The sequence below is a fragment of the Saccopteryx bilineata genome, chromosome 3 (genome assembly GCF_036850765.1).
Source record: "Saccopteryx bilineata isolate mSacBil1 chromosome 3, mSacBil1_pri_phased_curated, whole genome shotgun sequence".
Classification (NCBI taxonomy): Eukaryota; Metazoa; Chordata; class Mammalia; order Chiroptera; family Emballonuridae; genus Saccopteryx; species Saccopteryx bilineata.
The window spans coordinates 285,095,518-285,117,924 of record NC_089492.1 but is presented as its reverse complement, the minus strand read 5'-3'; the positions used below and the strand labels follow the sequence as shown (position 1 = coordinate 285,117,924).

Sequence of the window (22,407 nt, the reverse complement as noted above, 5' to 3'; positions counted from 1 at the left end):
TTAGAAAGTTGCAGCTGCAGAATGGATGGATGGACGGACGGATGGACAGATGGACGGATGGATGGGTGGATGGGTGGATAGGTGGGTGGGTGGAGGCACATCTACTCCTGAGGTCCAGGCTAGGCGGTAGACTGGCGAATTGCAGTAGCAAGGAAGCCCGGCCATGTCCTGTGGTTTTCTGAATACTTCTCCGGCTTTGGAAAAAGATCAGAGGGGCCAGCTGGGGCCTCCAGTCATTCCTATTTCTGATCAGCCCAAAATTTTCATAACAATCATGACCATTAGGAAGCCTGTGACTGCTGTCACTATAAACCTCTCCTTTCTTTCCTCTCCTGGCCTAACTACCCACAAGCTTCCGCTGAGGGGGCCCTGGGGTGACAGTGGCCCCGGGAAGCCAAGAGAAGCGGGCAGCAGGGCCCTAAGGAATGTCTCTCATCCTGAGTTTGTCTGATCTTTTTCCCCTCATGGAAGATACTTCTTCCTTCGAATTTGACTTGTTCCTACATCCTCAAACTTCCTGTAAACTGACATCAGATTGCAAGCCTGATTCGATACGGGTTTGTCATGTTTGTGTTTTTATATTGTCTGACATTCACTATATTGAACAGCAGCTTTTCATCCATTTCACAGGGTTGTCAGGCGGGGCGGGGGGCGGTAAGGAACATAGAGCATTTCTGGGCGCCTGGAGCACAGCAAGTACACATGAATGCTAGTTGCTGTCCTTATGATCATTTACTCAGTTACGCCAGACAGGAACACCTGCTGGTTGAGTCCAGACTACGGATGTGTCTGATCTTGTTTCTCAGTTTTGAATTAATTCTCAACGTGTAAAAAGCTAAACTTGTTGTTTTTAAAGAGACAGAGAGAGTGATAGACAGGGACAGACAGACAGGAACGGAGAGATGAGAAGCATCGGTCATTAGTTTTTCTTTTTTTTTTCTTTTTTTTTTTCTTTTTGTTTTGCTTTTTTTAAGATTTTATTTATTCATTATAGAGAGGAGAGAGAGAGAGGAGAGAGAGAAGGGGGAGGAGCAGAAAGCATCAACTCCCATATATATGTGCCTTGACCAGGCAAGCCCAGGGTTTTGAACCGGCAACCTCAGCATTTCCAGGTTGACACTTTATCCACTGCGCCACCACAGGTCAGGCCGGTCATTAGTTTTTCGTTGTGCATTGCGACACCTTAGTCGTTCATTGATTGCTTTCTCATATGTGCCTTGACCGCGGGCCTTCAGCAGACCGAGTAACCCCTTGCTCAAACCAGCGACCTTGGGTCCAAGCTGATGAGCTTTTGCTCAAACCAGATGAGCCCGCGCTCAAGCTGGCGACCTCTGGGTCTCAAACCTGGGTCCTCGGCATCCCAGTCCGATGCTCTATCCACTGTGCCACCGCCTGGTCAGGCTGTTTTTGTTTTGGGGGTTTTTTGTTTGTTTGTTTGTTTGTTGAAAGAGAAAGACAGAAAGGGAGAGAGGGAGAATGATGAGAAGCATCGACTCATAATTGTGTCACTTTAGTTGTTCACTGATTGCTTTAAATACATGCCTCCAGCTGAGCCAGTCACCACTCGCCCAAACCAGCGACCTTGGGATCATGTTGAGCCCAAGAGTGGGTGGGACCCAAGAATTTGCATCTCTAATGGATTTGGGCAACCCCCAGGTTATGAATGAGATAGGTTCTGTAGGTTTGTTCTTAGGTTGGTATGTAAATTGGAACAGATACATTTACTGATTAAATGCGACTTATGGCCTGACCAGGAGGTGGCGCAATGGATAGAGCATCAGCCTGGAATGCTGAGGTCGCTGGTTTGAAAACCCAGACTCGCCCGGTCAAGGCACGTATGAGAAGCAAGTATGAGTTGGTGCTTCACGTCCCCCCCCCCTTTTCTCTCTCTCCTCTCTCTAAAAATCAATAAAAATAATTGTAAAAAGTGCAACTTACATAGATTTTTGTCTTAACATAGAGTTTATTTTTACCTTTCTGTGCATATAAACACCTAAACATTTTCAAATACAACCTTAAACAATCCTGGATGATGCAGAAGATGATGGACTTGTTGGAGAGGATGGGACTGGTATCAAAGAGTCAGGGTTTGATTCTGCGGCTGGAGTCAGTCTCTTGAAGTCGGCATCGAGGGAGGTTTGTACAGAGCTTTGCTTTGTCTCATCATCGATGGCCTGTAGCATCTCAGGCCTGCGGTAACTTGTGGTGAACCTCTCTGTACCAGGATCTTGCTCCTCTAACTTCGCCATTCCCACTTCAATGAGAGGAAGAGCATCACTTCAGTGAGAGGAAGAGCATCACTTCAGTGAGAGGAAGAGCATCACTTCAGTGAGAGGAAGAGCATCACTTCAATGAGAGGAAGAGCATCACTTCAGTGAGAGGAAGAGCATCACTTCAATGAGAGGAAGAGCATCACTTCAGTGAGAGGAAGAGCATCACTTCAGTGAGAGGAAGAGCATCACTTCAGTGAGAGGAAGAGCATCACTTCAGTGAGAGGAAGAGCATCACTTCAGTGAGAGGAAGAGCATCACTTCAGTGAGAGGAAGAGCATCACTTCAGTGAGAGGAAGAGCATCACTTCAATGAGAGGAAGAGCATCACTTCAGTGAGAGGAAGAGCATCACTTCAATGAGAGGAAGAGCATCACTTCAGTGAGAGGAAGAGCATCACTTCAGTGAGAGGAAGAGCATCACTTCAGTGAGAGGAAGAGCATCACTTCAGTGAGAGGAAGAGCATCACTTCAGTGAGAGGAAGAGCATCACTTCAGTGAGAGGAAGAGCATCAGCTAACTTTTGTAGAAAATGTTTTTGGTTCTGGAGTTTCTAGGTCCCTGATTTTTCCCCCTAAATGCTATCATCTGCTGCTCTAGCTCCGTAAGGTCTTCATTGGTTAGTTCTTTGCCACGGGAGTCGAATAACTCTGCGATGTCATTTTCACTGATGTCCAACTGCAGTTGATGACCAACAGCCCTTAGGGTGCTCCATTCGTAAGTATGAGTTGTACATAGATCAGATGTTTGTAACTCGGGGACTTACTGCACCCAGGTGACACTGACCTGTTGGGCCAGGGACGTGTGACGAGAGCACTGTATTGTAACACTGATCTGATCGCGTTACTCTCCTTTAAAACTCTCCCATACCTCCCATGTCCTTAAGTGAAGGCCAGCCGTAGCGTGGCACTGAGTGCCATCTGATGACTCACACCTTCAGCAGTGTGCCTCCCTGCCGGACCGTTCTCGCCACCCTACTTAGTGGATCACTTAACGTCCACTCAGGTGTCATTCTGTGATCAGTGCTCCCCACACACACCTGGCTCCGCCATCACACAGCGCGCTGGTTGAAGATGAAATGTTAGGGATATGCTCTATCCCTAGAGCCCAGCACAGGGTTTAAAACAGTGCTTGAGGAGCCCTGAGGAGCCACTGCGCCAACTCACCCGCAGGTGTTGTAAAGTACCAAAAGCTACAGAATCAATATTAGTATTTTAAAAGGCTTAAAGAACATTTTATTAATTTGGGTTAAGGTGTGCAGAGAAATTTTGTGAATGATCTCTGTACTGTGTGATTGGCATAAAACCAGGATGGCCCTTGGCATTGTATTGTAAATGCAAAGGGAAGGAAAACATGGATTCCCTGACATTCCACCACACCTGTGGGGAAAGGGGTGAATGGCTAGCCAGGTGCAGGAAGAGACTTCTTTCTATCATTGTGTTGACTTATAAATTTTGTTTTCTCCAAAATGATGTATGGCTTGCAAATTGAACATGGTCCTATCATGTTAAAGGGCATATGACTATAACCAATAATGGTAAAGGGCACCTAATTGCAATTTTTGCTTCTGTACTTTCCGCTTGCAAAACTATAAAAATTAAGGTAAAACAAAGGGCCCGTGCGCTCTCCCTCAGATTTCTGTCGGAGTTGCTGTCGCTTGGCCAAGCTAGACAATAAAGCTTTAGTGTGTAATCGACGGATTTTGTTCGTGTCTTCAATGTTTCGAGTCCCTCCGGATTAGGCTTAACATGCTCAATACATTTTTATCAGATGAATGGATGGGTGGAAGGATGGGTGTAATTATTTTCAAGTTATTTTACAACTTGAATTATTTTATTTATTTAAGTCCAAAAGAAATTTTACTTGTAGTGCCAAGTACAAAAGTGAGACTTTATGGTTGGACAAGACTCCACTCTGCCCCCTAGTGGTAGTCCGAGTCTCGGCTCCAAGACGGAAGATCTATTTCCGGAAGCCGGAGCTCAGGGCTGAGGGTTCATTTGCATACCCACAACGCTTTGCACATTGAACATATTCTAACCTAAAAAAATGACTAGGATCTCCATTTTACTTTCAATAATTTTTCCCTTAAAGTGAGACTTCTTCATGAAATTGTGTGAAGAAAAGGGAAAAGTTACCATATGTTGGAGAAAATAATCACCATTATTGTATTAGGGATGATAGTTAATGGAGGAATATGGGTCGGGATTGACAGACATACTCTGGTTTCTCTTCAGATCGCATAAATCTTTCGCCTTTTACTAAAGATTTCCGTGGAGAGGAACAATTCTGAGTTTTGAACCAATTTTTTGAGGCCTTGCGTTTGTAAGGCTCATTAACAGTGTTTAAAAGTAGAGTGGTTATGTTCCCAGTGGGTTTTGTGTGTGTTGTTTGCCTTTCTTTGTTTCTATATTTAGGTAATTATGTGTTTATTGGTGTTGTTTTCTCCTATTGCTTCCGTTGGGCAGTGTTATTAAGTAGTTCTGACTTTTGTCGGTATTCATTCTCAGGCACGGTTTCCCCTGGAAAACAGTAGGCATGTAGACTAGCAGTACTCTTGGACTGACGGGACCGTGAACAAGTTAACAAGTTGCTTCCGGAAGGGTGTTGTGGGGCGTACAGGTTGTCCGCCTATCCAGGAGGACCAGGAGGGACCGTCCAGCTGGGAAGGGACACCCGTGGAGCCCCGGAGACGACTAGGGTTTCGTCACGAAGTCTTCGAGTCTTATACCCAAAACGTTCACAGGTTGGGGACCGCTAACCACCACCATGCTCCGCGGCCTCGCGTACCCTAGATATATGCAGAACATCAGTTAGCCTGGTTTTTGCACTGGCCTTAGATAAAACTTTTTTATTTACTTGAAGATGATGCTTGAACATCTCTCTCCATAACATTTTTCAAGGAGGTAAATACCAGGCAAGTCCCAGCACCTTTCTGACTAGCTAAGTGTGGCACTTACAGTGAGTTTTAACTGCTTTTTAAAAATATTTTTTTATTTTTATTTATTTTATTTTATTTATTCATTTTAGAGAGGAGAGAGAAAGGAAGAGAGGAGAGAGAGACAGAGAGAGAAGGTGGGGAGGAGCTGGAAGCATCAACTCCCATATGTGCCTTGACCAGGCAAGCCCAGGGTTTCAAACCGGCGACCTCAGCATTTCCAGGTCGACGCTTTATCCACTGTGCCACCACAGGTCTAAAATAATTTTTTTAAAATTTGTTTTCCTAGAACATTTTTATAAATGGGTGGGGGGCGTTTTTGTTTTTGTTTTTTTAGGTCATTTAGCTTTAAAGATAGAACTGGATCATTTGTCAAAAACAGGAATGAGAAAGACTTTTGATGATGTTATAATGGATTTGATGAACCTCAATGGTAAGTGGATTTTTTAACGAATCCCATTGGCCAGAGCTTAGTTGCCTGATCACGCCTAGCTGCAAGGCAGGCTAGGAAATGTAGTCTTTCTTCTATGCAACCTCCAGGCGTCTAATGGTGTGAGGATACCAGAGAAGAAAACTAGCAGTATCTGCCCCAGGGAGGAGGGAGGGACTCTATCCCCAAGTTCCTTCCTTGGGCTCCCATTTCTCAGCCTCCCAAGCTCCTCCCTTTGGCCAGCTCTTTTCTAGAAGACTGTGAGCTCAAGCTCAGGGAGCCTGAGGCGTTAACCACAGTCCAGCCTGCTCTGTTGGCCCCAAACACTATTCAAGTGATCTAGGATGGCATTGTCCTCTCCTTCCCCCAGTGGAGCTGCTCCCCACAGGACTGGTTCTGGTCAATCAGAATTAAATGCCTGTGGCCAGTGCTTTCTTTGGGCTCGGAGGTCTAAAGCAGGGAGTTTTGACTTGTTTGCTGTTCATCTTCGGCAAAAACACAACCCAGTGTGATGAGCAGTCCAAGATCCCAGATTACGGTCCCCAACTCAAAAGAAGCAGGCTCCTTGGAGAAATGACTGATTCCAAGCATGAGCTGGGAGAAGTTCCCAAGAGCCAAAGATGGTATCGCAGCACCATCAGGAAGGTTAAGATAAGAGTACCCCTGATTTCCTCTGAAAGCCACCCCTTCTTGTTATTCTTTCTTCAGTGGTTTGAGGTTGACCTCTGCCCCATGCCCAGCTCCCAGGAGGCGGCTTGAATGGAGTACTCTTAATTAACACACCCCTTGCATCCTGGCCTCAGTGACTGGCTCAGGAATGGGCTATCTAATGAGAGGTGAACCTCTCAGCACTTAGAGTTGGAGTGCTGGGACTCAGACTCTGTTGTCCTTGCTAGGGGGGCATCAGTCTTGTGACAACTGTGGCCATTTTGTTACTGCCAGGGTAGCCAGTCTGAGGATAGAAGCCCATCTACTAGAAGCAAGAGATGCATCCTATGGAAGTCACCTGAGCCTGGATCAAGCCATTCCTGAAGCTCGTACTAGACTACATTGTTATGTGAACCAGGACTTTTCTTTTTGTTTAAGCTAGTTATCATGAAGTTTTCTGTCACTTGCAACCTCAGAAGTCTTCATTGAAACACGAGGATTATGTGACATGATGCATGCAAATGCAATTCAATAAGCATTCTTTGAATATCTACCCTGGGCCAGGCATTGTGTTAGTTTCTGCCTTCCAGTGATGACTTGGCCACTGCTTCATGGAGCTTAAACTCAGAGTGGATGTTCATCAAATGTAATTTTTCCCCCTTTGTCATCCAGGATTACGGCCTCTTAGAGAATTCTCAATGAACATTTACTGAAGTGAATGATTATCTGAAGCTTCCATTGGCCAAAGTCCAGAGGAGAGGTTCCCAGGAACCAGGAGTGTCAGCTTGTCAGTAGCTTGTTTGGGTGAGGCTGTTTGCTTGGCACGCACCCAGTGGCTCGCCCTCCCGGAACTGCCATTCTTCAGGGAGGGTCACTGTCCCGCAGCAGCATGGGATGATTCGCGCAGTTGCTGTACCCCTAACCAGACTTCAGAACTTGGAACACTGCTGCTTCAGGTGGCAAAGGGGGGGGGGGAGACTATAAAAACAAGACCCCAAGGTGCAGGTTATCTTTTTCTTTTTTCTTTTTTTTTTTTTCTTTTTACAGGGACAGAGAGAGAGTCAGAGAGAGGGATAGACAGGAACAGACAGACAGGAACAGAGAGAGATGAGAAGCAACAATCATTAGTTTTTCATTGTGCATTGCAACACCGTAGTTTCATTGATTGCTTTCTCATATGTGCCTTGACCGTGAGGCTACAGCAGACTGAGTAACCCCTTGCTCAAGCCAGCAACCTTGGGTTCAAGCTGGTGAGCCTCGCTCAAACCAGATGAGCCTGCGCTCAAGCTGGCGACCTTGGGGTCTCGAAGGTGGCTATCTTGTTCTTAAGATTAAAAACCTCTATGCCTGACCAGGCGGTGGCACAGTGGATAGAGCGTTGGACTGGGATGCAAAGGACCCAGGTTCGAGATCCCGAGGTCGCCAGCTTGAGCGCAGGCTCATCTGGTTTAAGTGAGGCTCACCAGCTTGAACCCAAGGTTGCTGGCTTGAGCAAGGGGTTACTCAGTCTGCTGAAGGCCTGCGGTCAAGGCACATATGAGAAAGCAATCAATGAACAACTAAGGTGTTACAACGTGCAATGAAAAACTAATGATTGATGCTTCTCATCTCTCTCCGTTCCTGTCTGTCTGTCCCTGTCTATCCCTCTCTCTGACTCACTCTCTGTCTCTGTAAAAAGTAAAAATAAATAAAATTTAAAAACCTTTAAAAAAAAGTCAGGCATCCTTCTGAGAATCTGATGAAAGCTACAGAACCTCTCCTCATGAAAAAAAAAGATGTGTATATTTGAGGCCAGGTTGTGAACTCTTTTCTTTTTAACTCTTTATTAATTGGTTGATTGATTTTAGAGAGAGAGAAAGAATGAGAGAAAAACAGCAATTTGTTGTTCCACTCCATTATGCACTCATTGGTTGTTTCTTGTATGTGCCCTGACTGGGATCGAACCTGCAACCTTGGTGTAACAGGGCAACGCTCTAACCAACTGAGCTACCTGGTCAGGGCCCAGGTTATAAACTTGAGCAAGAAAAGCTCTAAGATTCTTCTTCATTGAAGGTTCTCTGAATCTCTCATGTTTGATTTTCCCTGAAAAGTTCTATTTCATCTCTGGAAAATATGCTTGTCCTAGTCTGTTTGAGCTCCTATACAGAATTCAACAGGCTGGGGGGGGGTGCATGCTATACATAACAGAAATGTATATCTTACACCTTTGGGAGTTTGGAAGTCCAAGATCAGGTGTCAGCGCAGCCAGGTTCTGGTAAGAACCCCTTCTGGGCTGCTGACTTCTGTCTTCTTCTTGTGTCCTCACATGGTAAGAAGACTAGAACTCTGTGGGGTTGCTTTTATTGGGGAACTAATCCCATCCAGGAGGGCTCCACCCTCATGGCCTGATCACCTCCCGAAGTCCCACCTCTGGATACCATCACATTGCCGGTTAAGATTTCAGCATATGAATTTGGGAGGGGGTGAGGCACAAACATTGAGTCTATAACAGTGGTAGTCAACCTGGTCCTTCCTGCTCACTAGTGGACGTTCCAGCTTTCATGGTGGGCGGTAGCGGAGCAACCAAAGTATAAATAAAAGGATAAATTTAACTATAGTAAGTTATTTTATAAAGATTTATTCTGCCAAACTTAGCGAAAATCTGACATAAAGTACTTGGTAAGTAATTATTATTATATGCTTTAACTTGCTGTAACTCTGCTTTATAAATTTTATAAAGTAAAGCTACTTCCCTGCTTTATAAATCACCATTACTGTGGAACCATTGGGCGGTTAGAAAATTTTACTACTAACAGAAATACAAAAGTGGGTGGTAGGTATAAAAAGGCTGACTACCCCTGGTCTATAATGATGTCCGTGCGAGAATCCCACCTCCTCTTGGTAAAGCCCTCCAGAGGAGCTGTGGGCTTCCTGGTGTCTTCCTCTGAGGCAGGAGCTTGTGTGCAGGTAGTTTATTTGGGAAGAGATCCCCGGGGGACAGGAGTGGGACACAGGGAGGGTAAAAGGGAGGGAGGAAAGCCAAGTGGAGAATGGCTTATTGACTTCTTCACCCAGCAGTTGGGGACCTGATTCTGCCGGGCCATCTGAAGACAGCGGAGTGGAGCACTTGTCCACTGGCTCCGTCTCCCATGGGTGACACTGCCCCAAGCAGTGTCCTCGGTCACATGCTTCGAGGCTACACACGTGCTCAGTGCTGTGCAGCTTCCTAAAGGTAAGAGAGAAACAGAAGCAAGACGCTCTGGGGCCCTTACACCTACCTGCGCAGCGCGGGCTACAACCCTGGCAGGAGGCAGAGGTGGGCTGAAAGGACACGAAATGGGGCAGAAGAGGCACGCGGGGCAGGTAGGTTTTCAGGAAGTTAATACAGTTCCAAACTTTTCAGCTATTGGGACGTGCAGACTAGTCTGAAAATTTCCCATGCCAGGTGTCCATCCTGAACAGGCGACTTGATAAAGCCTCTTTGTGCATCCTGCCCCGGGGGCTGAGGACACAGCTCCTCCCAATGCACGGGCGGACTGCGCAAGGCAGACAGACCCACTAAGGGTCAGAGCCCAGCCCGCTCCCAACGGAGGCCCGTCAGCCTTTCCTCTCTGCAAGGGGGGCTGAATGGAGTAACTGAGAACCGTTCACAGCGGGCTGCTGGTACCATCGTGGAGGGAAGGAAAACGCCTTTCTTCCAGTCCAGCTTTCCGAATCCGGCAGAGGAGTGGTGCGGGGAGAAACGGAGTGAGCGTGAGAGCTCAGAGGAGGCGGGGCCTACAGCAAGCCCCAGTTTGCATTTCTGCCCGGCACTCAGTGGCTGCACCATCCTAAGCAGTCCCAGGTCATTATCTCCTCCCTCAAGTTGGGACCTTTTCTTTTTAAATGTTTATTTTATTGATTTTAGAAAGGGAGAGACACGGGAAAATCGATCTCTTCCTGTATGTGCCCTGACCGGGGATCAAACCGTCAACCTCTGCGCTTCGGGGCGATGCTCTGAGTCTAACCTACCGAGCTATCTGGCCAGAACTCAAACTAGGATCTTAACCCTCAGCAACATCCTCCCCGCATAGGGCCAAGTTCATGTAAACACTTAACACACATGGTGAGCACTTAAATGAGAACTGTGATTCACAAATATTAGTTTATTGAAATCTTGGTCATTCAGTCGGTATCTCTCGGGCGCCAGCTATGTGGCTTTGTTTTTCTGTGTATGGGAGCCAGCCTGTTGGGTTCCAAGTTAAATAGGAAATGCGGCTCTTGTTATCAAGCAACTTCAGTTTAATGCGACAAGAGGCCATGTCATAGTGTCAGCCACACCTAGCTGCACCCCATGGAGTGCTTGCTCCTTAGAATGGACACACAGGCCAATGCCCAGGCTGGGGGAGGGTGGGTGTTTCTGAGGTCGGTGCTGTCCAGAGCAGGCGTGGAGGTGTGCGGCTGGGGACTGGGAAGCCAGGGCAGCTGGGGGGAAAACCTGCTCCTTGTTTACTTCCCTCCCAGCCACCCAGGTGGGCCATTCAGCTCCCTGGCAAACAAACCAGGCCTCCCGGCGAGTTAGGCTGCTTTAAAGAACAGAGGACCACAGCCTCCCCAGGTGGACTGCCTGCCATGCCGAGCTCAGTCCTATTTGGTCCCAGGGCCACCTCCATTCTCCTCCCCACAAAGGCAGGGATGGGGTCTTAGTTTTAGGAAATAACCGGCATAAGCCCACTCAGGATGTTTTCTTGCTGCCCAGTCCTGTGGCCAGCAAAACCCAGGGCAGGCGAATCCAGGTGACCTAGGACAGGTAGGGGGAGAGGGGCACTGTCACAGGATTAGGGCGATGCTTCTCAAACAGCCCACTGGGCCGGACTACCTAGCGAAGCCCCCTGGGGAGCGGACACGTGGCCGCCTCCACATTTGGTGGACTCCACCGAGAGGAGGAGACATGGAAGAATTCCTGTCGTTACCGTGGGGCTAGGCGGCTGTCCCTGCCGCAGGCACTACCCAAAAGTCTGGTGACGGAGGGAGAGAGGATTTCTCCAAAAGTTCCAACCACACACAAAACAGTCATGGAAGTTTGGAAGAGATTTATTTAAAAACAGAACAAAAGAAAGCTTTGGTATTTCAAAACCCGACAATCGTCAATCACTAGAAAGTTAAACACATCCCCTACAGCCCAGAGGTACAAAACCACAGCTCTCCATGGGCTCATAAGAAAGAGACAGTGTGCAAACCTGAAGATGACTCCAGACCCACACCCTCCAGCAGGCCGCGAGCCCGGCCCCCAAATGCCACCATTGTGGTGAGACTGGAGATCACCGCTAAGGTTCAATGTCTAAAGTGGATGTAAAAGCCATCCAGCAAAATCTCAACAATAAATTAAAAATTCAGTCAAGAAGGAACACATTATTTTTCCTACACAAGAGTCTTTTCAAACGGTCTAGGTTCCGGGCCAGAGGAAAAGGGGAAAGTAGAAGTGAGTTCAATTTCAAGTATTTTCCATATAGGTTCATTTTATTGAGTCAAAAGCTTACAAAAAGTCTGCTGGCCCCACCCCTCCCGCTCCCCAATGCAAATTCCTGAACATCCACACGCACTTCTACGTCACTGGTGTCCCCCAACAAGGCACAAAAGGGTGGGTGCTTTCAAAGGATCCCTTGTTTGTAGCAGCAGGACTGTCAGTGCTGGGTGTCTTGTGCAATTGGTGGCTGAAAGCAGGGCTGTTGGTTCACTCAGACACTGGGATCTTCCTGTTCAATTAACAAAACAAGTTGTTATTGCTTGCCGCCAATCCTGTGGACAGCTACAGAAATACTAAGGGAAGCCAGCCATGGAGACGGCACCCACCCAGGCTCTGATCTGGACTGGCAGACAGCTCCTGGCCCAAAGACAGGCCAGAGCTACCATGGATTTGGTCGTCTGGGGACTCCTTGGAGTGCTGCAGTGATCCCTGGGCTCTGCTATGGTGGGACCAGCTCTAGCACAAGTAAACAGGGACATGGGGCAGTCCCCCATAAAGGCAGTTGGGCTTGTCCCCTGATTAGGTGGGGAACCAACGTGGACGGGTTTATGCCATATTAAGAGCAGAGAAGCCCACCAACCATCAGGGAAAAGCCGCCTCCGGGAAGCAGCGGCCGCCACCCACGCAACACAAACCCCACAGCAGCCATATTACAGCTGGCCCAGATGGCTAACCGGACCATGTCTGCACATCTTTTTTTTAAAATATTATCTTTATTCATTTATTTTTTTATTCATTTTTTAGAGAGGAGAGAGCGAGAGAGAGAGAAAGAGAGAGAAGGGGGGAGGAGCAGGAAGCATCAACTCCCATATGTGCCCTGACCAGACAAGGGCAGGGTTTTGAACAGGCGACCTCAGCGTTCCAGGTCGATGCTCTATCCACTGCGCCACCACAGGTCAGGCTGCACATCTCTTTTTGATCTGATTTTCAATTTGTTCTTCAGGCTCAAGGAGCTCAGACCTGCCTCCCACCCTTCTCCCACTCCTTCAGGTTAAATGCTACTTCCTTGTCCAAGTCCTGGCCACCAAGCCCTCTGCGAAGGTGATGAGGCACTTCTCCTGCACTGGCCCCTGGCTCTTCAGCTACTTGGGAACACAGACTGCCTCTCCCGACGGGGGGCGGGACTGCGGCAGAAGCAGCTCAGCCCCTCTCTAGCACTTTCTCCTGGGACTGCCAACAACGGGCTCCCTCCTGGCCTTTCTCTCGGGTAGTCCTGGCAGTAAGAGAGAGAGCACAAATGACTGGGGGACAGAACAGGTGACCTCCCGAGACACCAATCCTGACCTCCTGAGGTATATTCCAGCCCCACAGCGACTGTGGTCAAAGTCACGGTTTCCTGGGGGCAAAGAGGTCTGAGGAAACATGAGGGCAGTGACCTTATCCTGTGCTACAAGGTGACCCCCGCCAAGCTGGCTCCCAGTGGGGGACTGACCTGGGAACCGCAGTGAGCAGGCCTCGGGTTACGATGGGGGTCCCACCGGCAGTTTAGACAGAGGCTTCAGGTTAATCTAGGGCTTTGTTGCAGTTATTTACAGAGGCTGAGAGTCATCTGGGGGTGGTGGTGGGGGAACAACTGCCCACAACCCTGGGAGGCCAGTGGCCCGTCTATCCACAGTTGTCCCTTCCTAGGCTCTCCTCTCAAAAGTCACTTTTTAATGTCCTTTCAAAACACATTCCTCTCTGTGTGTTGAGGGCTGAGGGCACTGTAAGCGCTTAGGACACCCCACGGCTGCCCAGGCCTTGCCCCGTCCTAGGTCAGGACAGAACACAAGGCTGGGCCGCGGGCTCTGCAGGCGCAGGGGCTCTATACCTTGCTCCTGAAGAGGGGCTTGGCCCCAGGCCCACAGTACTCGTTGTAGATGAGCTTGAACAGGAAGAGGTGAAAGAGGGTGATGAGCGAGGCCACGCTGAACCAGAAGACGAAGGGCAGCCCCGGGTCCTGCTGCGCCATGTGCTCGTCGTGGGCCAAGATGGCCTTGACGTGTAGCGTGTGCCGCAGGTCCTGCAGGTGCATGAGGTCCGTGGAGATGTAGAGCAGCGGCGTGATGGGCTGTGTCACCATGACCGAGAAGGTGTGGCCCTGGGGTGCCGAGGTCAGCTCCACGGGCTCGTCCAGGCAGCCCGCTTCGCAGGCATAGATCTTGACAGGCTGGCCGCGGGACTCCACAGACACGTGCAGGTATGGCTTGCCCTCAGTGTCTGCGAGCACGGCCAGGTTGATGTGGTCGTTCTTGTAGCGGATGCCGTGCAAGGCGTAGCTGTTGTGCAGCACATCGGGGTCGGCCTGGAACTGGAGGTGGTTCTCGGTGAACTGCAGCCCGCCGAAGCTGAGCACCATGCCCTGCAGGATGCCCGGGGCGCCCACCTTCACCAGCCCCTTGCAGCCGCGCTTCTGCAGGGTCAGCTTCCACAGGTCAGAGAGCTGTAGGATCTGCTGGACGGAGGCCAGCCGGCCAGGCCAGAGGTTCTCCGCGTGCATGGTGGCGTGCCCACTGAAGCAGTGGTCCTCATAGTTGAGTGTCGACTCCATCTGGTCTCGCTCCCGGTGGCTCAGGTTGGGGCTGAGCAGTGGGGCTGGGGAGCAGGACAGCATGTAATACAGGGTCAGGTTCACGGTCAGGCCCGATGGGGTGTGGGCATCCGTGATCCTCTTCATTTCCACACCTGGAACACCACAAAGGTTGCACATTAAAGAGGAATGGCAGGGCTGGGAGGCTGCGGTTAGGAAATGGACATCAAGAGCAGCAGGGACACACAGTTTTTGTCCCTAGGGATTGCAAACGACAGTTCCAGTTTCCCTCAAGTAAGAAAGTCATCCTGCCTGAATTCCTCACGTGACCAACTTGCTCCCTGTGGGCCTGAAACCTAAAATCTTGTTGAAAGGCAGTAGCACCTCCTGCCAGAGCCCAAAAGAACACAGACATAGACAGAACTGGTGCCACCCGTATAGAGCCAAGAATGAAGTCCCACTCCAGAGCACTGGCACCAATGCCCTGGCCAGCCTCAGGCTTCTCCCCTCTCCCATCTCTTTCCCCAGTCCTGTGGGTTTTAACATCTGAGCACAGGATTTCCCCAATTTGTATGACTTCTAGACTCAACCAGCTTGGTGCCTCCACCTGGACATCTGACAACTATTTTGAACCTGACATGGTTGAATTCCTCCCGCCCAAAACCGGTCCTTCCCTTTGTGGTCCCCTGACATCTGCTGCAGCCCTCCCCTCCCCCCAAATCAGGACTCACCCTCAAGTTCTCACTCCCCATAGCCAGTCCTTGCAAAATTCTGTGGCCCCACGGCCAAAGGTATTGGAACCCATCCACTTCTGTCCCCATAGTCGCAACTCTGGGCCCAGCCAACCTCCTGTCACCTAGGCTCCTGCAAAAACCTCCTTCTGGTCTGCACGCCCTACTTTGCTGCCGTAGAGTGTACACTCTGCACACAGCAGCCACCAGGACCTTTAAAAAATGTGCACCACATGGTGTGCCTGCCCTGCTTCCCAACCCTCTTATAATCAAGTTCACCGTCCTCACCAAGGACTACAGGATGCTTTAGGGTCTGGCCACCGCCAGCCCACTCTGCCTGACCTCACCTCCCACTACCCTCCCCTCGCTCACGACCTGCCGGCCACACTGGCCACTCAGCCAATTGCGCTCCTGCCTCTGGGGCTCTGGCCTGTCGCAGCTTACGTGTTTCTACCTCAGAGAGGCCTCCCTGACAACTGGAGCTGAACGGACGCCAGTTGTCTTAGCCCCTACTCCTATCTTCCCACACCACTTGTCCTCAATCATGTATTTTTAACCTTTCTCCACAGCACATTTTACTCTAGGAAACTATCTTGTTTATCTATTCAAATGTTCACATTTCTAGTATGTCTTCCTCCCCTGCAGAATCTAAGCACACACCATGAACTTTGTTCTGTTCACATCTGTCTTCTCCATGTGAGAACAGACCCTGGCAGAAGCATCTGATAAATGCTTGTTGAATGAATTCAAGACTCCTCAAGCTACTAAACACAAGATTCAGACCACTAGGACCCTGCAAACAAACATCTCTCTTATCTAGAAAGGGACTTTCTTTTCTTAACCAGTCAAGTGGAAAGAAGTTTTCATTTGTCAGAGCACCCCACCTGCTGGAAGAGGTCCCACTACCGCCTTGTGAAAGAACTGCAGTCACTACAACTAGGACACACCTCAGCCTCGAGGGATGTCAAGAAGCCCAGACCTGCCACCAGCTAGACTATGGGGAATTGAGGACAGAATCTGGGGATGGACCAGATCTCTTTCCACCTGCTAATTTGTCCTTTACAAAGTGACCCTTCAAACTACTCTGCTCAAATCAGGCCTTACCTACAAGGACAAATAATAAGACCTACCCATTCCACTCATTCTCTCATTAGACTATCCTGAAAGCCCTCGGAGATAGATGCTACTGTTATTACTGAATACAAATCCTGAAAGACCAGGCTACCCGTCTAGGTCACAGACACTAAGTGATGGAGCAGAGTCAGCCCCAAATCAAGTACCACAGCCAAGTTTTAACCCACCCCGCAGCTCCCCTTCAGTGTCACCTCTGCAGACTTTGGGGGGGGGGGAGGTGGTCAGAGTGGACCATGTTCACCCTGGTGCAAGGTGTGGACTACGAATGAAGCACGTGCCAGGCCTCACCTGGGCTGAAGAGCTGAGCCCAGAGGCGCTGGTGGTCCAAGAGCAGCTCCGCTGCCGGCATCTCCAAGAGCTCCAGCATCTCCTTCCGTGCCAAGTCCTGGAGCGCCTTGAGCTCCTTCGCTGCTTTGCTTTTGAGCACCTGGGGGTTAACAGGGCCTGAGACATGCACCACCCACAGCACCGTCTCATCCAGCTGCGTTTTGGGAGCCACTTGGAGCCGGTTCACTAGTTTCTTGGCGGCCACCACCACCAGGTGCACCAACCCGGTGGAAGAAGACGGGGACAGGCCCGAGTAGAGGAGGAACTGATGATCTCCGACCTTCTCCAGGGTACTGGTGTAGGCCCTGGGTGCTGGACCCGCAGTGGGCCCCACAGTCTGCAGCGCGGCCACGCGCTCCGTGGGGTTGTTGAGCTGGATGCGCTGCAGATAGACGTGGGGTCGGCCCCGGTGCGCCAGAAAGTCCTCCTGCAGCAGCACGCAGTCGCGGCCGGGTCCCGCGGCAAGGCCGGAGGCCGAGGCTGGTCCGGGAGCGGCGGCAGCCGCGCCGGGCCCGGAGGTCCCGAGCTGGAGGCAACGCACCCGGCGCAGCAGCCCTTCACGCAGCAGCAGCACTGACTCTCCAGCTTCGGAAAGCGCATTCAGCGGGCGCAGCTGCACAAAGGGCACAAAGTCCGGCGCCACGGCGGGCTCCCGCTCCCCAGGGGTCACCCACAGCCGGCTGGCCGCCACGTCCAGGGCCAGGAAGCCGTTGGCCACCAGGGCCGGCACCCCAGGGCCCAGCGGCACCGCCTCGCCGCGCTCCCGCAGGCCTCGCCAGGCACGGGTGGCGGCCTCCAGGCAGGCGGAGGGCTCGGCGGCGCCCGGCTCGCCGCGGGACCAGGACAGCAGGTGCAGGCCGCCCGCCGCCCGCCGCGCCCCGGAGCCGCCGAACCACAGAAGCAGAAGCAGGAGGCCGAGCAGACAGAGCAGGCGGCGGGCCCAGCTGCTCGACAGCAGTCCCGGCAGCCCCTTAAGCCGCTGCTGCAGCCACATCGGGCCGCTGGGCCCGCCGCCCAGCCCACCGGCCCGGCCGCCCGCGCCTCACTCTCGGGCTGGGACCGTGGCGCCCACCACGGCCCGCGTCGCAGCCGCCGCGGCAGCCGCCACCGTCCCTTCCTCCTCCTCCTCACTAGCCTGCGACCGTCAAACGACGCCGGCCGTCAAGCGCCACCGACTCTTTTGCGACACATGGAAAAGAGGGAGGAGGGACGAGGAGGTAGAGAAGAGAGAAGGGCGAGCGGGAGAAAGGGGGCGGAGCCACGGCGAGACCCGGACGCGAGCCTCCAGGGGCTGGACCACGCTTTCCCCATCTTCCCGAGTGAAGTCTCAGGGAGGAGCGGGGTCTGGGGCGGAGGCCGTGAAAGGATCCGACACACTTGTGAAAAAAACCGAGTTAGCCGACCTGAGCACGTATTGGGTCCCTGTTTGCTACTGATGGATTCAACAGCCCTATAATTAAAAAATAATAATAAAGCCTTTTTTCTTTAAAAATGCCGATCCTCATTGCAAAAACAAAATAATAAACTTAGAACTGTACAGAAAAGACAGAGAGAAAGAGAACAAGTGCTCTGGCCGGGTAGTTCAGTTGGTTAGAGCGTCCTCCCTGTACACCAAGTTTACGTGTTTGACCTTGATCAAGGCACATACAAAAATCAGCCAATGAATGCATACAAGTGGAACAACAAATCAATGTTTCTCTATGTGTTACTCTCTCCCTTCCTCTCTCTAAAAATCAATGAATACAAATATAAAAAGAGAGAGAAGTAAAAAGAAGAAAGTAACCATGCTAAACTAGACTTGCTAGACCCGTCCGGCAGCATGTGCAGCATATGGGACGCAAACCCAGCCCAAGGCTGTCCATCTCTCTATCACATCAAGTTGTCTTCATAACCACCCTGAGTTTTAACTTATCAAGTAACATAAGACATTAAGTCTCATATTTTGAAAATGCCTTTAAATTGTGAATCATCAATGCAAAAGAGACATTTTGCTTTGTTACTGGGGAGAAAAAAATCAATATGAGCACAGGGATGGACAATGGGGCCCTTGTTTCCACTTTGCTTTCATGACATTCTAAAGCCAGACAGTGCTTCCCAGTTGTTGAAAATTAAACGGTCATTCGAGGTGGCTTCTTGTGGGAAGTGAGCAGACACAAATGCCTTTGCCGAGTTTGAGGCCCAGATGATCCTATCGTTCCGTTTGCTTTTTTTTAGGTTATTATCAAAACACAAACACAAAATTCTTAATTACCACTGAGAGTTCACAAAACTCACATAATTTGTTTCTGTGACAGCGCAGTTGGAGAGACAGGATCCACCCAAACCCCTGAGGGAGGCAGAAGTACTTGGGAAACACAGTGAGGTGAAAGCAAACCAGACCAGGGTTGACCCCACCTGTGAGATGGCGATGACCAGAGACCCTATCTTTCATATTTTTGAAGAATAATTAAGTTAATACAGATAAAGCAAGTAAGGTGCATGACACATTGTAAGTACTTATAATTGCAAACCCATATCATTATTTTTACTATTACAAACATCTATGTAATAGGCATATACCTTGGCCCACTGTGTGAATGTTTTGGGGGAGCAATTCTTGAAAGCAAATTCGTAGTCAAAGGGAAGATTCATTATTCAGGAATTCCCTCACCACTCTCGACCACCCCAGGGGAAGCAGACTCATGGCCAAGGGTCAGCAACACAGCCACAACAGAGCCAGGGAGCCAAGAACAAGGATCTTGGCATCAGGCCGCCTGTGTTTTGACTCTCGGCCTTACCCTTTGCTAGCAAGTCAACTAACTTCCATGGGCCTCAGTTTTTCCATTCATAAAATGGTGTTCATGAGGCAGAATATGACTGCACTGAGGCTTAAATTGGACAAATACGTGAAACATTTAGCATAGTGCCTGGCTCAAAAAAATCATTCTTTTTAAATTTATTTTTACTAGAAACAGGATACATGATACAAAACTCAACATGTGCAAAAGGATGAGGAGTGACATCAAGTCTTCCTCCCTCCTGGGGTCCCAGCCAATCTGTTCTTCTTCCCAGATGCAGCCACTGCCACTGGTTCCTTGCATACTTTTCCAGATACCGTATCTGCTTAATGATATGTAGACACATAGACAGGATATCTGTATTTTTTCTTTCACATAAATTTATTTTTATTTATTGATTTTAGAGAGAGAAAGGAAGGAAGAGAGAGAAAGAGAGAGAAACATTGATCTGTTGTTCCACCGTTCATATATTCATTGGTTGATTCCCGTATGTGCCCTGACTGGGGATTGAACCCATAACCCCAGCACATGGGGATGATACTCCATCCAACTGGGCTCTTTCACAGAAATTGTAGCATATGATTTACATTTGCATCTTACTTTTTTACTTAGGGAAAGAGTTTGGAAATAGGATTTCTATTATTATTACTAAGACTATTATTATTAAAGGGCTAAGTGCCAATGGGATTAGCTGATGGGTGTAAAGGGGAGGGTGCTGAGGGCCAGCTGACAGTCTGTCTGGCAGCACAGAGTGTGGCTGTCCACTCTTCCTTGAGCCAAGAAAGAACAAGAATAAAAGAGGTAAAATAAGAGAAAGACATGAGAAAAGTGCCCGTGGCACTGGACAACTGCCCTCTAGGCCCAGCTACCCTTTCTGTACCTTTCCAGGAAAGCAGGGTCCTGCGCCTTTAACTGTGCACAACATGTGCTGCACGTACCAGGGAGTAACATCTGGGCAGCAGCCACCCCTGGTTAAAGAGACAGGCTCTCTTTTTGGATGAAGGTTGGACTAGGTTCAAGATCTAGCAATTTTATGAAGGGAGCAAGAAATAAATACCAAAGGTGTGGAGGTATTCATTCAGGCTTCCCCAGCATGAATCCTTTCTCTAGGGAATGCTAACAACCTTCAAGATTGGTGCCTCCTCCTGATTTGCAATGACTCTGGGGACTTGGGCCATGGGAACACTACTGCCCGAGGATTTTTTTCTGTCTACAGAACATCAGCATTGAGGTTCTCCTTGGGCTGCAGAATATGGGAAGTTAGAGCTAGGTTCCAAAGCTGCCTCCCTTACATTGGCCCACATCAGCTGTGTGACTTTGAGCGGGTTGCTTTACTTCTCTGACCCCAGTTTCCTCATTTCCCAAATGGGGGCAATACTGCCTAACTTGAAGGGCTGTTGTGAACATGGAATGGAACAGAACTATGAAAATAGAGCCAGCTGACATATGCTCCTTCTCCTCCCCTCTGCTCATCCATCCCTCCATTTCCTCCTTGAAGGGTCTAGGCTTTTCGTCTGCATCCTCTGTATTCAAAAACATCCGGTGGATTCTGGCACCAAGTCCTGTCCCCAGCTGCAGAAATCCCCGCCTGGGTCCTTCATTGGCCTCGTGCCTCTTCCTTTGGCTTGCCTTGTGATGGGCTTGTTGCTGAGTCCCTCTGGGCCTCACTTCTATCATCTGGACAATGAGTGAATCTCTGTACCATGAGATGAACTCTTAGGCTCCCAGGGATTGTACCTATCTTCTAAAAATAACATGTATTGGTTTTGTTCAGTTTGGACAAATGACATATATTCATTGTAAAAAAAAAAAATCTAAAACCAATGAAAAAAAATCTATCTGGCTTGACTTGTGGTGGCACAGTGAATAGCATCGACCTGGAATGCTGACCTCGCTGTTTTGAAAACCTGGGCTTCCCCAGTAAAGGCACATATGAGAAGTAACTATGAGTTGATACTTCCCATCCCCCCCTTCCTCTCTCTAAAAATAAAAAAAATAAAAATCTTAAAAAAAAAACCCTATCTGGCAATACTATTATAATATATATAATCACTGTAAACATTTGGCAGTCAGGTTAGCACTGTCTCTGCATTGTATCTATAGAGTATATTTTTACTGAGTGGGGTCCTAGTATATACACGGCTTCTTCCAGCAGACTCATTTCTGGAGTGTGTTTCCTTTGCTGGAACAGTCTTAGGTACTATTGATTTCTCTTTTCTCAGCACCTTCCCATGGCCTGTTTTATGTTGTCAGTGATATTTCTCCTTCCTCGACCCTTTGTTTCCCTAGGTGGGTGCCCTGCCCACCAGGATTGCACCTACCACCTTTTCCTCTGGAGCCTAATCTACTACAAAGAGGTCCCTGTCTCGAGTCTCTTCCAACAGATCAAAGCTCAGCTGACATCTGCTCCAGGAGCCCTTATCCTATAGATCCTGAGTTTGTTGGACTTTGAGAAAACCGGGTCTGTGAAGAGGCCCTAGACAATTCCTTCTTTCCTTCCTTCCTTCCTTCGTGCCTTCCTTCCTTCCTTCCATCCATCCATCCATCCATCCGATCTTAGGAGAAGGCCCTCCCAGGGACAAAAAGGCCAATTAAGTGATTCGCATTTGGTGGGTGGGTAGGGGGGCGGGGTGGTGAGCATTCTCTCTTTCCAGCAGCCAAGAGGGTCTCGGCAGGGGTGTGGATGCCTCTGAGCACACCCCTCCTCGCCCATTTGCCCATTCGGGGCTCAGACCTTCACACCCAAGGGTCTGGGGAAGGACTAATGAAATCCCAAGAGCTAAGCCTTACTGAAGACTTATCATGGGGTGTTCTAAGGGCGTTACAGGTAACAATGTCCTTGACCCGTGCGGGACCCAATGAACAGATGCTATTGTAACCCCGTTGAGGCGAAAAAAGGAAGGCTCGCTGTCCCTGATACCATCACGCGGTGGCGCGGAATCTGAGGTATAGAAATTGTAGCCTCGCCTCGCTCTCCCCTCCTCTTCTTGGTCGTAGTGAATGAAGCCCCTCTTGAGAAGGGAGAGGAAGGCAAACCAGCGGAAGGACCCGGGAGCCGCGGGAGCACGCCAGAGGGAGCCGCTCCAGCTGACAGGCCTCGGTTCTGGCTTAGTCTGCAGGATAACCCTTCCCCCCGGGGAGGGCGGTGGGGAGGAGAAGGGAG

General features: G+C 49.7%; 1 protein-coding gene and 1 non-coding gene across 2 annotated transcripts; one reads left to right on the top strand and one right to left on the bottom strand.

The window, feature by feature from the left end:
* Positions 1-4,482: 4,482 nt before the first annotated feature.
* On the top strand, positions 4,483-4,598 carry LOC136332620 (U5 spliceosomal RNA). The gene has a single exon (XR_010730788.1). It is a non-coding gene; the product is annotated as a U5 spliceosomal RNA (small nuclear RNA).
* A 6,719-nt stretch (positions 4,599-11,317) lies between these two features.
* KIAA2013 (KIAA2013 ortholog) lies at positions 11,318-17,620 on the bottom strand. The gene is made up of 3 exons (XM_066270426.1): positions 16,429-17,620; positions 13,577-14,430; positions 11,318-11,995 (listed from the first exon to the last, which is right to left on the bottom strand). Exons 1-3 carry the CDS (start codon positions 17,459-17,461, stop codon positions 11,978-11,980), a joined length of 1,905 nt encoding a protein of 634 aa, XP_066126523.1. The 5' UTR covers positions 17,462-17,620; the 3' UTR covers positions 11,318-11,977.
* Positions 17,621-22,407: the final 4,787 nt, after the last annotated feature.

Coding starts and splice junctions, on each gene's coding strand:
- KIAA2013 (XM_066270426.1), bottom strand. CDS start 17,461: ATGTGGCTGCAGCAGCGGCTTAAGGGGCTGCCGGGACTGCTGTCGAGC. Junction 14,431..16,428: donor GGCTCAGCTCTTCAGCCCAG/GTGAGGCCTGGC, acceptor GTGGTGTTCCAG/GTGTGGAAATGAAGAGGATC.